Raw genomic sequence first — 17,071 nt, 5'->3', positions numbered from 1 at the left:
TGCCCCCGCACAGGTGGACCTCCCCCACAAGGCCACCCAGGAAGCCTCCAGCAAGAAGTTCGAGGATGCCCTGAGCCTCATCCACAGCGCCTGGCAGCGGAGCGACAGCCTGTGCCGGGGCAGAGCCTCCCGGGACCCCTGGTGCTGAGGCGGAGCTGGCCGGCCCCCCCACCCCCACCCCCCCCCCCGCGGGCCAAGAAAGGCGAGCGGAGCAGCACACCAGCAGTGGCCCGCTGGGGCATCATGCCGCTTGGGGCCTGGCTTCACCCCTGTTCCACAGCCCACTCCCACCCTGGGGGACAGAACACCGACCGGGGCCTGAGACGGGGTCTCTCCCCTCCCAGGGATCCAGAATGGGTGCTCCGCACACCCCTGGGCATCCTGCCTGGCCAGTGGTGCCCCGAGAGTGCTGCTGGGGCAGAGGGTCTGAGCCCTATGGGCACTGTGTACGCGGCACATCCGGATGTATCTGCGTCTCTTCAGGACAGCAGTGAGAATAGTATCAGCTTTGAGGGGAGCGGAAGGACCGAGAAGGCAGCAGTCCCCTCTTCCTCTCCCGAGTGAGAGGTCTGGGCGGAGACCCGGCCATCCTTGTTCATTTTTGAACGTTCAGCCGGCTCTGCAGGGAGGCCGGGCACTAAGGTCTCAGTGCATGTTTCCTCCTCGCTATCTCCGGCCCCCGGCACACTGCTGCCTGCCTCGGCCAGGGCCCACAGCTGGGGGCAGGGGCAGGGGCAGGGGCCGGGCCGGCCCTCCCTGGCTGCCCAGCGGCCTCGCATGTCCACGGCCCCCTGCCCCTGCCTCTTCCCAAACTGCAGCGGCCGGAGGACCCGGAGGGACCCAGGAGGACCCAGGAGGCAGGCTGTTTCCGTTTGCAGGGAGCAAAGGGGAGGAGGAGGGCTCAGAGAGGAATGGAGGCCCACCATCTGGCGTCCCCGTGGGTGTCTCCTGACCATCCCCTGCTTGGCTGGAGCCGGGCCCTTCCGGAGAGTTTTATCAAGGGCCCGCGGGGGGAAGGGGTCAGATGGTCTGGGTTTTGTTTGTTGTTTCTTTTCTTTTTTTTTTTTTTTTAAATAAAATAGACACGTTATATTGCCAAGACTTGTCACTGGCCCTTTATGACCAGGATGGAGGAGGGGCATCTCCAGCCCCCCTCTGAAGCCCCTTGGCCATTCATTCTTCATTCATTCCATAATTCTCTGCCATCAGCTGCTCTGTGCTGACTCTGAGAACCCGGTCGCCCGCTGCCCCGCCATGGAGCTCTCTGGAGCTCAGGCCCTGAGGGTTTCTTGGCCTGACCTTTGCTCTCTGTTGTATTTCCTGCAGTGGCCAGGGGAGCGGCAGCTACCCCTCCGGTCCCGGGACTTGTCTCTGCGGCCAGCCTTCCCAGCCTCCCCAGCTCTGGGGCGAGTGCCAGCCATGTGGGATAAACCCGAGAGTGTCCAAGCTGTCCCCGGACCGCTGGGCGCAGGCCAGAGGGTGCCATGCCTGCCAGGCCCAGGCCGGGGGTTGGGGGGAATGATCTGGGGCCCCGAAGCCCTCAGCGCTGCCTCTTCCAGGGCTTCGTACGGGGCGGCGGGGGGAGGAGTGGGGAGCTGGGAAAGGTGGGCGTGGAGGCCTAGAGGTGGGCTTGCAGGCAGGGTGGCTCGGCCTCTGGTTCTGTTTGGAACTTGGCTGATGTGGGGTGGCCGTGGCGGGAGAGAACTGCCCGGGGGCAGAGGCCAAGGTGGAGGCCAGGCCGAGCAGCCTAGCGCCTGACAGCCATTCCCAGGGGTGTGAAGTCCCTTCTCACAAAGGGCCACGTCTGGGCGCCTGGGTGGCTCAGTCAGTTAAGCAGCCGACTCTTGATTTCGGCTCAGGTCACCATCTCAAGGTACAGTAGTGAGCTAGGCGTGGAGCCTGCCTAAGATTCATTCTCTCTCTCTTTCTCTCTCTCTGAAAAAAAGCAAAAAAAAAAACAAACAAACCCAAAAAACAAAGACAAAGGGCCATTTCTATACCAGGGCCTCTCCAGAAACCTATAGTCCAGAAGAGGTTCCCACCAGGAGGAGGGACAGGACTAGGGGGCAAGTCTTCATAGGGTGAATGACCAAAGCCACAGGCCACCCCTTGAGACACAACGGCCCCAGGGCCCTGGAGTCTTGGGAGGCAAAGGATGGGGAGGAAGGAGCCAGAGCGGGGGACGGGGCGGATGGCGGGGGGGGGGGGGGGGGGGCGCATCTTCTGGGTGGAGCCCTGTGCCAGGCATGTTCTCCACACACCACCTCTGAAGTAGGTGCTGATATCCCCGTTTTAGAAACAGACAGTCGCTAAGAGAAAGTGACTTGCCCAGAGTCACACATGGTAGCAGAGCCCGGGATTCAAAAGCAGTTCCACGGGGCTCAAGAAGCCCTTCTCCACCTCTGCTCTCAGTGGGACCATAGACTGTGGGAGCCAGACTGGAAGACTGAGGCCGGGAACAGAGAAGCCACAAAGACGGTGGCAGGGTGGTTGTGGGCAGTCAGTGCGTTGCCTGGGCACGGTTTCAGGAGCCTCCCCGGGGAATTGCTCTATGCCCAGGGCTCTGAGCTGCAGCAGGACTGGCTAAACCAGAGGCGGGGCAGGGGCACCAGGGAGGGCAGGAGGGTAAGAAAAACAGGAGGAGGAGTCTCAGCTGATTGACACCTTCTCCCCGCCCCCAATCTCCCTCCTGCCCCAGGTGACCTTTTCCCCAGATCCCAGGGTCCAGGCCCACCCCTGCGGGGAGGTGTGGAGAACAGAGACAGCTGGGATTGGTCAGAGCCAGCAGGGGCGTGTCCCGGGCTCCAACAGCCCCAGCGGCCGAGCAGAGCAGGTGGACTCCCAGGATAGACCAGGGGCCACCCGGCCTGTCTGACCTGGACGTCTGCCCTCCAGACATGGCCCCAGGCCCCCTTGATCCCCAGCCGGGCGGCCCTGCGGGGGTGCAGACAGCGTAAGCTCCGCCACCCCAGGGCCTGTGCCCATGTCCCTGCCCGGGGCGCAACGGGCCTCGGGAACAGAGGCCACGGAGACAGTTGCCCCCGCTGTGGACCTGGTGCTAGGCGCCTCGGCCTGTTGCCTGGCCTGTGTCTTCACTAACCCCCTAGAGGTGGTGAAGACGCGGCTGCAGCTGCAGGGGGAGCTGCGGGCCCGGGGCACCTACCCACGGCCCTACAGGGGCTTTTTTGCCTCGGTGGCCGCGGTGATCCGTGCAGATGGGCTGTGTGGCCTGCAGAAGGGGCTGGCCGCCGGCCTCCTTTACCAGGGCCTCATGAATGGCGTCCGCTTCTACTGCTACAGCCTGGCGTGCCAGGCTGGCCTCACCCAACAGCCTGGTGGCACCGTGGTCGCAGGCGCCGTGGCTGGGGCGCTGGGAGCCTTCGTGGGGAGCCCTGCTTACTTGGTGAGTGCCTTTTCTCCATCCTCCATCACCCCGTGACCCAGCTCGCCCCGGGGACTCTGGAGCCTCCCAGGCTGGCCCTGCGGGACCGACCTGGACGGCCGGGTGGGGCCTGCTGGGCGGGGAACATCCCTGCCCGGGATTGGAATCTGCCCCTTGGCTCAAAGCCCCAGAGGCTGGTCCTGATCCTCATCCTCCTGGGGTCCCTGCCCCACCAGGCCTGAGCCAGAGGGGGGGGGCAGAGGGTGGCAGGACGTGTGCTGGCTCCACCCCGGTGTGGCCACCCATCTTCCCGTGCAGCCCGTGCGAGTGAAAAATAAGCGAGGCCCCCGCGTCCCCGGCTGGATGTTGTACCGTCGTCATCCCGCTTAGTCCTCAGAACGGCTTGTCAGGCGTGAGCGGACGGGCCTGGAGGGGGTTAAGTAACTTGCTCCGGTCACCCCGGGATGCAGACCCAGGCTGACTTCAGAGCCTCGCCCCCGACCCTATCCCACACGCCCCCTCAGCTGTGGGGGTGGGCTCGTGGCGCTCTGGATGTCGGGGCGCGCTCGTCCAGGCCCTCTCTCACGTCTGCTGTCACAGGTCAAAACACAGCTGCAGGCCCAGACGGTGGCCGCGATGGCTGTGGGGCACCAGCACCATCACCAGGTAGGAACCGTCACTCCCCAGAGCTCCCTGGGCCGGATGGGCTCCTGGGCCGGCAGGGGCTGCCCATGACGCGGCGTCTTCTCCCCGCAGAGTGTTCTGGGGGCCTTGGAGACCATCTGGCGGCAGCAAGGCCTGGCAGGACTATGGCGGGGCGTGGGTGGGGCCGTGCCCAGGGTCATGGTCGGCTCCGCGGCCCAGCTGGCCACCTTTGCCTCTGCCAAGGCCTGGGTGCAGAAGCAACAGGTGAGGAGCCGGGGACACCCGTGCCCACCCACAGACACCCCCAAGTAAGGGCCGTCTGCCTCCTTTCTCCCCCTCTGGGCCCTCATCACTCCCTAACATTTCCAGCTGGACCCCCACCTAGGGAAGCCAACGGGGAGGGTGACAGACAGGGCCCCTGAAGACAGCTGAGGACCCTGGCTCTGCCCTTAGGGTCGTGTCCCCGGCCCTTGTGCCCAGCAGGAGTGGGGGCCAGCAGTGAGCCCTGTAGCTGTGACGGAGCTGGGGTGGGGGGTGGCTGGAGGCACCCGGTCTGTTCCCCTCCCCCTAGGTCTCCCAGCCCCCACACGCTGGGAGGGGAGGGTGGGTACCCTGCGGGGGCGGGGGGGGGGAGGGTACCTGCAGGCGTCAGAACCTGTACCACCCCACAGTGGCTCCCGGAGGACAGCTGGCTGGTGGCTTTGGCTGGAGGCATGATCAGTAGCGTCGCCGTGGCCGCAGTCATGACCCCCTTCGACGTGGTCAGCACGCGGCTATACAATCAGCCCGTGGACGGAACTGGCAAAGTGAGCAGGGGCTGGTGCGGGCGGTGGGGGGCCAGTGGGAAACTGGAGAGCACCCTCCAACACACACACACACACACACACACACACACACACACAGCCAGAGACACGCAGACACGTGACATGCATGCAGACGCATCGATTTGCCTTGTTTGCTCAGCACCTATGTCCCAGGCAATCATCCTCACAATCACCTCCATCTTCCTGATGAGGAAACTGACGCTCAGAGAGATCTGGTGACTTGTGTGTGCGGTCGCCCGGCTGATACGTGGAGGAGCCCGAATCAGAATCCAGGCCTGACCCCACGGCCTCACGCACACGGGCCCTCGCGTACACCGGTGCGGGCTGCGCTCAGCCCAGAGGTGCCCTCCACAGGCCGAGTGAGGGCTGAAATCCACCTGTGTGCCACTAGCCAAAGTTCGGCCCCCAGGCACGGGGCTGTGGCTGCCTGGACGAAGAGGCTTCTTAAATTTCACAGCCTACAGGGCCACCTTTCTAGAATTTGCCCAGCTTGGGGAGAGTCTCTCTACTGATGTGCCACAGTAGCCCCTACACACAGACACCCCTGGTGGTGCCAGCCAGGGCGCCACGTTCCCTGTAGTGACATCTGCCCCGTGTCTGTCCCCAGGGCCAGCTGTATGGTGGCCTCGCCGACTGCCTGGTGAAGATCTGGCGGCAGGAGGGCCCCCTGGCACTCTACAAGGGTCTGGGCCCGGCCTACCTGCGCCTGGGCCCCCACACGATCCTCAGCATGCTCTTCTGGGATGAGCTCCGGAAACTGGCTGGGCGGGGCCTGCACCAGGGCACCTAGGGGGCACCCCTCACCCCCATTTCCCGACACAGCCTGGCACTCGGCAGGAAGCAACGGCCCGCTCCAGCTGGGAATGGCCGGCTCAGAGCAGACCACTGGCCTGGACCCTGCCGCAGGTCGGAGGAGAGTGTGGACAGCGCTGGTCCCCCCCAGACCCACGGCCCCCCTCAGGCCAGAGCATTTGTTCCGGATGGCCAGCCACTTTGTTCTCCAGCAAATTCTCTTCCCTCTCTGTACTGGGTTACCTTATCCCAGAGCCTTACTCATTATGATACTCGCTGCTCCGGGGCATGGCCATCACCTTGAGCTGGGTCGCTTACATGCATCAGCTTGCTTAGTCCTCAAACAGTGTGAGACGGTTAAACCCTCTTTTACCAAGAGGAAGCTGAGAACTCAGAAAGGGGAAGTGCTTTGACCAAAGCCACACAGCTCTGAAGTGGCAGAAAGAGGACTGGAAGTTAGCTCTGCCCGGCGCAGGCTGGTGTCCCTGGCAAGAGCCAGGACCATGAGGGCTGGAGGGCCCCCGACAGTCACTGTGAGGCACCACGAGGCCATAGTGGACCCTCCGACAAGATGGTTTAAACAACAGATATTGTCTCACAGCTTGGAGGCTGGAAGTCAGACATCCAGGCATCCGCGGGGTTGGTTTCTTCTGAGGCCTCTCTCTCTCTCTCTCTCTCTCTCTCTCTCTCTCTCTCTCTCTCTCCCCCCTCTCTCTCTCCCCCCTGGCATGTGGACGGCCATCTTCCCCCCGGGTCCTCACATGGTCTTCCTTCTGTGTCTGTGTCCTAATCTCTTCTTATAAGGCCCCCAGTCGTGTTGGATTAGCACCGACCCTAATGTCCTCATTTGAACTTAATTACCTCTCTAGAGACCCCATCTCCAATTACAGTCACATACAGGGGGTTAGAACTTCAATATATGAATGTGGGGGGGGGGGGGACATAATGCAGCCTATAACACCAACTAGAAGCTTTTACTGAGGGCTTCCTAGGTGCCCAGCACTGTGGGCGTCCAGACAAATCCTCATGACCGTTCTGAAAGGGGTCTCTGGACATGCCCATTCTTCAGATGAGGAGGCTCAGGCCCAGGGCGGGGAGGGGACTGGCTCAACGTGAGGAGCAGAGCTAGGTGTCCTCACCCTGGGCCCTTTCCCCAGGCTGCAGCCACACTCCTCCCAGGGAGTGTGTTCCTAAGGCCCACGTTGACCTTTGTGCTTCAGAGAATGACACCGAGTCCCTGGAAGGGATAGGACTGGCCCCAGCCCAAGCAGAGCCTAAACCACCTACCCTGCCATCCCCCATGTCTGCTGTTCCCCGGGGGTGCCCCACCACACACTCCAAGCCAATAAAGTTTTCTATTTTGTTTACTTCCACGACTCCCTTCTGCTGAAGCCTCGGTCTCCCCCACCCGTGACACCACCCCCCACCCCTCGGCTCCCTCCTCGGTCTGGGGAAGGAGGATCCAGATTTGCCGCACCCACGGCTTCCAACCCAACTGAGGCCTGCCACCTAGTGGACACGGGGAGGATCGTCGAGGCAGGCTGCCCAGTGGCGGAAGGAGAGGGGGGGCCCAGAACTGTATCTCAACCTCAGGTTGTGGGGGGTACGGACCACTTTCCAGAACTGGGGCTGATGGGGCAGAGCCTCGATGCAAGGCTGCGGGGGGCAACAGATAAGGCCTGGGGCTTCAGGAAGGCCCGGTGGGCAAGGCCTAAGGTAGGGTGAGAAAAACGGGCACACAACTTGAGCAGAGACAGAGGCCAGAGATCAGTGCTGGTTTCATGCCGCCCAAAGGCAGAGCCCCTGGACAGCAGTAGGCTCCCGAGGCCAGTAACCCTGGGGCCCTGAAGGTATCCCTGCCTCCCCTCCCCTCCCCTTCCCTCCCTTGAGCTTCTGATCCCTCCCTGCCCCTCCCCTCCCTCCACTGACACCTTTGCCCCGTGACTTTGGTCTCTCTGGAGCAGACCTGGCCAGAGGCGGGGGCTGATCCCGGCAGCGGCCATGTTCTCCCTGCCATCCCTGCCCTCCTGGCTCCCCGGCCTCCCCTCCCTCCAGTGGGGCTCCAGCCTCCTAGACTCTGTCCTGCAAGGTGAGCGCCACCTCCCTGTCCCGTGCAGCCCCGCCCCCTCCGGCAGCTCTGGGCAGCTGCAGGGTGGACCCCCCCCCCCCCGCCCCCGCCCCCCACCACGTGGGTCTCCCACCACCTCTAACCCTCCAAACCGCCTGCCCTCCCTCCTGCCCCTCAGGCCTCATCGGGGCCAGCGGAGTCTCCGTCCTGAACAGCCTCCTGAAGGTCTACTTCTTTGTGAACTGTGCCAAGTGAGTGCCTGCCAACCCAGCCCACTCCTGGGCCCCCGAGCTGTCTCTGGCCTGTGAGGGCAGGGCCGGAGGGAAGGGAACCCTATCCCCAGTGAGCACGTCTGGGGGCACGGGGACCACTGCCCAGGCTGAGGCTGGTGGTTCTGGCCCTGCCCACGTCCATTCTGCCCCACAGCAACCCTGAGCGGCGACTGGAAAAGCACCGGCTGCAGCCCCCATGGGCCTTGCTGGAGACCGCGCACTTGGCAGGGCTGGCCCTGATCCTGACCGTCGTGGGGGCCCGGGTGGCCGCCCTGGTGGTGCTTGAGTTCTCCCTCCGGGCTATTTCCACACTGCTCTCCCTGGGCAAGGTAAGGCTCCCTGAAGTGGGGGGGGGGGGGTGTCATTACCCGAACCCGGGCCCTGATTTTCACCCCAGACCCCCCTGTCTCCTCACCACCTCCTTTCTGTAAGACCGAGACCGGAGGGTGCAGATTGCCCCCTGGGGTTGTGATCGCCAGTACAGTCCCTGCTCCTAGCGAGGTCCTGGACACCGAGCTCCCCGTGTGCCAGGCCCCGTGCCGGATCCTCTGAGTGTGTCATCTCACGTATCCACACAGTCAGAGGCGGGTAGAGCTTCGCTGTGATCTCCATTTCACGGACAGGGAAACTAAGGCTCAGAGAGGGTAACTGGCTTGTCGCAGGTCAACAACCAGCAAGAAGCGGGGTCAGGCTCTGAACCCAGGTCTTCAAGGCTCTGAGCCACAAACCTTCAGCAAGCACATGGGGCCCAAGGAACAATCGTGACTGAAATTAAGCAGCAAGAAATGATCCCAGTAGGTAGGGCTTGACCTTGAAGGCAATATCCCTGCTTTTTTTTTTTAAGTTTATTTATTTATTTTGAGAGAGAGAGAGAGAGAGAGAGAGAGAATCCCAAGCAGGCTCCATGCTGTCAGCGCAGATCCCATTGCGGGCCTCGATCTCACGAACCATGAGATCATGACCTGAGCCGAAATCAAGAGTCAGACGCTTAACTGACAGAGCCACCCGCGCACCCCAGGGAATATTCGTTCTTTGGCAATGATCTCCAAGGTTCCTTCCGGCTCCAGATTCCTACAGAATGGAGCCTCTGCACCTTCACAGCCCCTTGCCCCCCCCCCCCCCCCCCGTCCTGGTGAGAGGCAGCCTGAGCCCCCAGCATCGCGGCCCCCTTTCTCCCCCTCCCTCCCCCGCCCAGGGCTCCCAGGGCACCGAGATGCTGCGGCTGCACCTGCTGTGCCAGTACGCGCTGGGCTGCGGGCTGACCTGCGGCCTGAGCTTCCTGCAGGAGGACGCCCCGCACCGCACCCTGAACCTGCTGCTGGGCCTCTGGCTGGCCACGCTGCTCCGCACGGGCGCCAGGCGCCTCTGCCGCCACATCCACCAGCTCTACGAGCTGCACAGCAGCCAGCAGTACTGCGGGGTCTGCCTGGGCCTGCTGGCCGGCGCTCATGCCCTCCCCCGGCTGCTGGCCCGCGCCCTGGCCGTGGCCTTTGCCGTGGGTGACCTGGCAGCCGTGGCCCTTATCAACCGGGACTTCCTGACCACGTCAGACGCCGTGCGTTTCTGGACACCGCTCGTCATCTGCTACACGCTGCTCGTCATCTACATGCAGGGTAAGGGCCACAGGCGGGGTCCTGGGCGGCCGCTGATTCACTGGGCATTCACGTCCCACTGTCCGACCGGGGCACAGCATTGTGCTGGGCCCCGGGGGAGGCCGACAACAGGCCACACCCCTGCCATCCCGGGGCGCCCGGTCTAGTGACAGAAGCCATATGGGGCGGCTCACTGATGGGTGTGGCATGCGCTGGGAGCCCCAAGGAGATGGAGCTTGAACCGGGTTCTGAAGGATAGTAGGAGGGCTCGGGTGGGGAAGGGGGACAGGGAAGAGATCCCGGCAGAGGGAACCCCGCAGGCCAAAGCCCAGAGGTGAGAGAAGGTGGGGCCCTGTGGAACGACTGAAAAAGTGGAGTATGGCTGTCACCCCAAGGGAATGGGGAGGGGTTGAGACTGGCCAGGCTGATGGGGGGGCCTGATGGAGAGCCCTCATCAACCCAATGCAGGCGGTCTGATGAGAAGCCCCTGCACGGCTTTCAGCAGGGGAGAGCGACCTGGCCAGATGTGGGCTATGGGAAGAACCTCCTGGCTGCAGGGCGGAGACGGGGTCGAGGTGGCGGGACAGGGAAGGGCAGTCAGGCAGAAAGCAGTGGGTGCAAAGGCCCTGAGGTGGGAGTGAGTCTGGCGTGCTGGGGAGTAGTAAGGAACGGGAGCGAGCCAGAGACGAAACGAGGACACGGCTCAGATCAGGCAGGACGTCACGTCACGTTCCTGTGTTTAGAAGGTCACTAGCTGCCGAGCGGACATGGAGTAGACACTTGACCCACAAGGTCAAGAACAGAAGCCGGGAGCTGGGACTGGGTGGGGCAGCGGGAGTGGGGAGGTGGGTTTGGGTGGGGCTCTACTTAGCAGAAAGAGTCCCCGGGGCTTCCCGACCGATTAGAGGTGGCAGTGGAGGCAGGACGGCGCCTGCAGCTTGGAGCTGGCGTGCCCCCCCTCCCTCCCCTGACTGCAGGCAGAGCGCAGCAGCGGGCAGGCTCGGGGGCAGACAGCGAGGCCTGGTTAGGAAGAAGTGCCTGGTGCCAGCCAGGTGCTCAGAGAGTGGGGGTGAGGGAGGAGGGAGGCAGGGGGCTGCAAGGGGAGGGGAAGGCTCACACTGAGGAAGGTCGGGGGCAGCCGGGAGTCCAGGCCCCGTCCCAGGCTGGACCTCAGGTATGGCGGGCAGGTGGTGACAGGTGCCCTGCCCCCCCAGAGGAGCAGCGGCAGAACCCCGGCCTGCAGAGCCAGGTCCAGACGGTGCTGGTGCGCATGGGCGGCCTCTTCGTGCTGCTGCTGACCGTGGGCAGCTGGCTGGACCTCCTGGGGGTCCTTATGTCCCTGCTGGGCGAGCTCTGGTGCCTGACGAGCGTCCGTACCCTGCTGGACCTTTGCCAGATACAGGTGGGCGCTTCACCGCGTGGGTCCCCCAGACACGGAAGCCCCGCTCCAGACAGCCCGAGGAGCCTCCACGGGCCCGAGTTCAAGAAGGGCTGGGGTGACCTCTCTCGGGGTGGGGGCAGAAGGAGCTGAAATCCCCTCTTTCACCTGGTGTTAAGCTTTGACCCCTGCGTGGGAAGCAGGGCCTGAAGCTCCCCCACCAGAGGATGGGGGAGCTGAGTTGTGTCCTTCTTCTTTTCCTCCCCACCTTCCCCCAGGAGTTTCCATCCCAGAGGCCTTCAGTGTCAGCTCCAAGGCAGCCCCCGCCCCAGCCCTCAGCACCTGGCCAGCCCCAGGGGACGGCCCCCTCCTGACCTGCCTTAGCAAGGACTTGGGAGTCTGTCTCGGGCCCACCCAGGCTCATCTGGAGGTCTTGACCCCAGGACTGCCAGCCCTGCCCCCCACTTGGAGTTCAAGGTGGGCACTGGGGCTCTTGGGAGGGAGAAGAGGGCTCGGGGCTAGAGCTCTCAGAAGGGGGCACTTGGAGGCCACTGAGCGAACCCCTATTTTTCTCAGGACAGAGAACGGATGCAGCGCCCTCAAACCTGCCTTCCCGGTGGGGGGGTTGGGGGAACGGGGGAGAATTGCATTCTCAGAACGGCTTCTCCTTTACTGGCCTCCCTCACCCTCTCCATGAACAACAATAAAGATGATTTTCTCAACCTGCGTTAGAATCATGAACACACAGAGAGGGAAAGAGGCTTTTCTGAGGCCACACAGCTCCTCTGGCTGGGGCGGGCCCCGGGGATACATGCCGGCTGGGTCCCCTGGTGTTGGGGAGTTCAGTACTGAGGTGGCTGAGGAAGCCATGGGGATGTGGTGGCCTGGACACGTGCTCTAGCACCCCCCTACAGTCGTGGGTGGATGGCGCCCACATTCCGTCCCATCCTAGGCTGAGAACCAGCTGAAGGGAGGCTCGGCTAAGACCGTGAGAATCCTTGCCATTTCAGCTTCGTTCAGCCTCGTATTCCCTGCAGGGCCCAGCCCGGGGAGGCAACAGGCTATCTGGGAAAAGGTTGGGTACCAGCTCCTCTGCTCACTTGCTGTGTGTCCTTGGGGGCTTCGCTGCCACTCTCTGAGCCCGTCAGAAGAAAAATTGCCACGTGTAGGGTGCTGACCATGTGCCAAGCACTATGCCGAGCACTTTTATGATCTCGTTTGGTTCTGACATCAGCCTCAAGAGGCAGGTACTGTTATCCCTTTTTACAGATTCAGAAACAGGATCAGAGAGGTTATGTAACTCGCTCAAGGTCACTGAGCTAGTTGGTGGCTAAGTCAGGATTTGAATCCGGGTGGCCTGACTCCCAGAGCTCAAGTGCTTTGCATGCCTCCTGCTACCCCCCTCTTGTTGGAAGAACTGGGGCCACGGAAACCAACCGAGGTGCACATAAAATATGGCAGGTCCATTCCTGGAAGGTTCTGGAATATGGTTGCAGCCACCTTGTGAGCAGGGTCATCTGATGCTCCATCACAGCCATGTTACCCCGGCCCGAGCATCCAGCCCACAGGGCAGTTTCCACAGGGACAGAAGGCCCAGCTCAGGGCCCTTTCCCAGGGGGTGCCCCACAGGGCAAAGGAGACTCCCAGCTTCCAGGCCTCCTGGGGGTTGTGAGGGTCAGATTGTCTAGGACGGGTGGAGGAGACGTCAGGGAGGAGGTGAGGGGAGACGATTCTTGGAGGATTCCAGGTTCTGGCAAGCCCTGCTTCTCAGTAAAGGCCACCATGGTCACCCAGAGGCTACTGCCTCAGGACAGAGTCTGGCGTAGGATTCTCCGCTCCCCACCCTGGGACACACCTGGGACACACCTGGGACATGGGGCAGGCTGGCCCCAAGCCTGGACAGGGTGGTTTCAGCTCATTCCTCCAGAAATGGCCACCCAACTGACAGTCCAAGCCTAATCCCTGACCCTTTGCTCTCTGCCACCCTACCCCCAGATGGGCCTCTCAGCCCCAAAGTAGCTGAGGTGGGGGAAATGCCTGTGGCTGCCCCTCCCCCAATCCAGGACCCAGCCCCCCTCTGCCTGGGAGTGCGTTCAGTTCCCTCTGGGCAGGAAACTTGTCCCAGTCTGGGAGGAAATGGCTCAGTTAGTTGGGCACCCAGCCAGCCCTTGCCAGACCCAGAATGGGCACCAGGTTCCAACTCGGGCCTGATGTTTTTGCTGGAAGGTTCTCTGGCCTCTTGGCCCCTAGCACAGCCTGGGACCCGGTGGGGACAGGGCTGGGAGGGGATTGGATTTGGCAGTCCTTTCCTTTTTATGGACACAGGGACCATTTCCAAACAAAAAAATGGGCCACGTGGGTTGGACTAGGATTCTTTTCTTATCTATTAAATTATTTTTATGAAAAAGTCTGACAAGGGTATAAAAATTAGATCACTCTAAGTGAGGCGTTTAGCAAATCTCCATCCCAAACAAAGGAAAAGAGGCCTGAAGTCCAAAGAGCAGAGGAAATCCAGAAGGTATGGTCTGGAATGGGGTATGAAGCTGGGACTTCTCTCAGAGACCATGAGAGTTCGAATCCTGGGCTCTGACCAGCATCCTTCCGAAGAGGAGGGAGACCGGGGCCCCCAGTCTCTGCTAGGAGGGGGTAGCAGCCTCCAGGGCAGCTGGGATTGGGGTGAACCGGCCTCCCCCCTCCTGAACTCCCACTTCGCCCCTTCTGAGCTCTGGCATTGTCCCTTTGGGCATCCTGCATGCCTTACCCTAGTCACTCATTCACAAGTAATTATTGAACATCTGCATGGGGCCAGGCTCTGGCCTGTAGTAACTGTGCCGCAAGGAAAAGTACAGCTGGGTAAGTCACTCTGTCGGCGGGAGACTGGGACAAGCTAAGGTGAGTGTATTTGTGATCCACGGCTGTGTTACAAACGGCCCCAAAAGTTAGCAGCTTAAAACAATAGACACTTACTGTCTCGCGCTTTTTTGTGGGTTGGGTCCCACAGGCTGGCTGGGGCCTCTGGCTCAGGGTCTCCTCACAGACCGCAGTCAAGACGTGGGCCAAGGCTCCGGTGACATCGTGAGGCTTGACCGGGGTAGGCTTGACCAAGCTCACTCACATGGCTGTTGACAGGATTCAGTTTCTTACAGGCTACCGGGCTGAGAGTCTCAGCTCCTCTGACTGTTGGCCGGGGGTCTCCCTTCGTTCCTCGCCATGTGGGCCTCCCCATAGACAGCTCCCAACAGGGGAGCTGGTGTCCCTCAGAGCAAGCCAGTAAGGGACAGAGAGAGAGAGAAAAGACATGCAGGACAGAAGTCACAGTCTTTTTGTAGCCCAGTGCTTTGGGTTTTTTTAATTTTTTTTAAATTTATTTATTTAAATTTATTTAAAATTTTTAAAATTTTTTGAGAGAGAGACAGAGACAGAGCACAGGCAGGGGAGGGGCAGAGAGGGAAACACAGAATCCAAAGCAGGATCCAGGCTCCGAGCCATCAGCACAGAGCCCGATCGAACTCCCGAACCGCGAGCTCATGACCTGAGCTGAAGTCAGACGCTCAACCGACTGAGCCACCCGGGCGCCTCACGTGACTGACATTTTTAAAGGACTCCTCCCCTTGCTGTTTGTAGAATAGCGCAGAAACAAGCCAGTTCGGAAGCATGTGAAATTACCCAGGTGAGATGATATTAACCCTGGCAAGAACCCAGGGCTTGAACCAAAATGGTAGCCATGGAGGTAGTCAGAAGTGGTTGGACGTGGATGTATTTCGAAGAGTCCATAGGACTTCCTGATCAATTAGATGTGGGTTTGATAGAATGAGAAGAATCCAGGGCTCTCGGCTTTTCGGCCTGAAGAACTGGGTGAGTGAGATGGGAGGCATCTGGGGCAGAGCAGGGCCCTTCACGCAGGTGCGGTTGGCGTTGACGGGAAGGCCGGGTGTTATGATGTGTGTGATGTGGGCTCAGGGAGGCCTAACCGACAAGGAGCTGTTGACACTGAGTCCTGAACGTTGGGGGGGGCGTGGTGCGGCAGCCCAGGTGCTGAGATGCCTGAGGGACTAAAGAAAGGTCCCTGTGGCTGAGCAGAGGGCGCGAGGGGCACAGCAGTGGGAGATGCGGTGGGTCGCGGAGGCTGGCTGTGGCCAGATGGCCCAGGGTCACGGGAGGGCTTGGCATTTTCCTCCCTGGAAGCAGCAGGAGCCCCGGAGGGGCTGGGTGGGGAGCGGGGACGGGGAGCTCGTGAGGATCACATCCTGCTCTAGCGAGATGGTCTGGCCATCAGGGTGGAGATGGGTTGTAAGGAGTAAGGCAGGGCCAGTCCAATGTTAAGGGCCCCCTTTAGGAAAAAGAATACAAAATTTGCATTGAAGTGGGTAGTGATAGAATGATAAAGAGAAAGCATAACAAATTGCTGGAGGCCTGGAGACTTGGGTGCCTTCTTCTGACATCTCCCTGGGCAGTGTGCCAAGGGCACTTAATGGAAAATGCTTCCTGAGTGCGACCTGGCTACCTCCCTTCCTAGAACACTCTGTAACTCCCAGCAACCCTCACAGGGGCCCCTACCACGGAGAGGCCTACACTCACAGTAAACCCACCTTGGCTAAGAGAGAAGTAGGGAGGCCAGCTGGGGGGAAGAAGGGGTCTCAGGAACTGGGGGTGCTAAGAAAGATGAAGCCAAGGGTGGGGGCTCCCAGTGGGGGTGGGGGCTCAAGCAGGGAGATGGGACCAGTGAGGTGTTTGAATAGGGGCTCAGCCTTGGCAAGCAGCCAAGGGCCTGGGGCAACCTCGGGGACCCCCAAAGGGACGGACACCGGGATTTCCTCCTCTCTGCCCACAGAGGGGCTCTGACCTTCAAGGCCAGGGCCAAAGAGGGGCCTTCCCAGCCTGCTGAGCCTCTGGCCCCCTCCATGGAGCCCGTGCTGATTTGCTAAGCAATGGTCTGGCCGTGGGAACCAACCAGCCCAGACAGTGCCAGCTCAGGCCCCCAGACCAGGAGGGGATTAAGACCCAGACGATGTTATCACAGCCAGCTCTGGGAAGCTGGGCCCTGCATGGCCCAAGTGGACATAGGCTTGGGGCCTGAGAGGAGGGGAATTTATGTGGCTATAATGTGGCCCGGTTTGCTCCCCTTTGGTTTTTTAAGTTTGTTTTTGAGAGAGAGCAAGCTGGGGAGGGGCAGAGAGAGAGAGAGGGAGAGAGAGAATCCCAAGCAGGCTCCACACTGTCAGCGTGGAGCCCGATGTGGGGCTCGAACCCATACGCCATGAGATCATGACCTGAGCTGAAATCAAGAGTCCGATGCTTACCCTGACTGAGCCCCCACCCCCACCCCGGGTGCCCCTTCCCCCTCCCTTGGTTTTCAAACATTTTCCCTACACACTTGGCCTGTTCGGTAAAGCTGCCTGGAGCCAGGCTACCCGGGTTCAAATGAAGCCCATTTGTCGAGTGGACTGAACAGATGATGGACGTGGGGCATGAAGCCCAGAGGCTGACCGTGGCCTCTAGTCCACCCCACCCCACCCAGCCAAGGGACTATAACTGAGTCTCAGTCGTGCCCTTCTGGTGTGAAGGGTCAGTGAACACATCTGAGTAAGGGGATGGAGAGGCAGGCCCCGATTCAGGCAGCCGAAGCAGGAACCGCAGAAGCCCATCTCAGGGGAGGAAGGGAATGAAGAGGCCCACTTCCCCCGTCTTGTCCAGGGGACTGCTTCCGGGTACAGGAAGATGAGCATATGTGCATTTCACTCGCCATGAGCTGTTAATTCGCTGATTCTCTACTGAGGAATTGTAACCCTGTGTTATGCATTTTTCATGCATTATCTGCCCGCCCCCCACCACCGCCCAGCTTTCAGAACCACCTGGAAGGCATGGTTTTCTCTGTCTCCTCAGGAGACAAGAGACTTGTCTTGCTTACGTGACTTGCTCAAGATCACAGAGCTAAGAAGCGGGAGAGCCAAGATCCAAATTCAGATAGGTCTGATTCCAAAGCCCAAGCTCCTAACTGCTTACTACCCGTCACTACACTGCTTCACATGTGATTTGCATTTGCAGCTACTTGTAGACCTCCAACCCCAACTTGTGCATTTTGCAGGAATTGCTGAGTCCTGACATCCCAAGGTCTCCG

General features: G+C 61.1%; 3 protein-coding genes across 4 annotated transcripts in view; all 3 read left to right on the top strand.

The window, feature by feature from the left end:
* PLEKHM2 (pleckstrin homology and RUN domain containing M2) overlaps positions 1–1,099 on the top strand; it is a 35,257-nt gene extending 34,158 nt beyond the window's left edge. The window contains 1 exon segment of the mRNA XM_053898928.1: positions 14–1,099. Within this exon segment, the coding sequence (XP_053754903.1) occupies positions 14–148 (135 nt within the window). The 3' untranslated portion in view covers positions 149–1,099.
* A 1,691-nt stretch (positions 1,100–2,790) lies between these two features.
* SLC25A34 (solute carrier family 25 member 34) lies at positions 2,791–7,010 on the top strand. The gene is made up of 5 exons (XM_019461493.2): positions 2,791–3,403; positions 3,983–4,048; positions 4,139–4,291; positions 4,699–4,833; positions 5,459–7,010. The coding sequence occupies exons 1-5, from the start codon at positions 2,984–2,986 to the stop codon at positions 5,639–5,641; spliced, it is 957 nt and encodes a 318-aa protein (XP_019317038.1). The 5' UTR covers positions 2,791–2,983; the 3' UTR covers positions 5,642–7,010.
* Positions 7,011–7,320: 310 nt separating this feature from the next.
* On the top strand, positions 7,321–11,675 carry TMEM82 (transmembrane protein 82). 2 transcript variants are annotated; one of them, XR_002083475.2, is made up of 7 exons: positions 7,321–7,732; positions 7,890–7,962; positions 8,138–8,312; positions 9,179–9,596; positions 10,790–10,977; positions 11,232–11,430; positions 11,530–11,675. XR_002083475.2 is itself a non-coding variant. In XM_019461492.2 (6 exons), the coding sequence occupies exons 1-6, from the start codon at positions 7,645–7,647 to the stop codon at positions 11,325–11,327; spliced, it is 1,038 nt and encodes a 345-aa protein (XP_019317037.1). In that variant the 5' UTR covers positions 7,322–7,644; the 3' UTR covers positions 11,328–11,675. The 2 variants fall into 2 exon arrangements, 1 of the variants encoding a protein (XP_019317037.1); XM_019461492.2 differs by having other exon boundaries at positions 7,322–7,732; positions 11,232–11,675.
* The last annotated feature ends 5,396 nt before the right edge of the window (positions 11,676–17,071 follow it).

The sequence above is a fragment of the Panthera pardus genome, unplaced genomic scaffold (assembly GCF_024362965.1).
Source record: "Panthera pardus isolate Hobbes unplaced genomic scaffold, ASM2436296v1 HiC_scaffold_11, whole genome shotgun sequence".
Classification (NCBI taxonomy): domain Eukaryota; kingdom Metazoa; phylum Chordata; class Mammalia; order Carnivora; family Felidae; genus Panthera; species Panthera pardus.
This window is presented reverse-complemented; position numbering and strand designations above follow the sequence as displayed.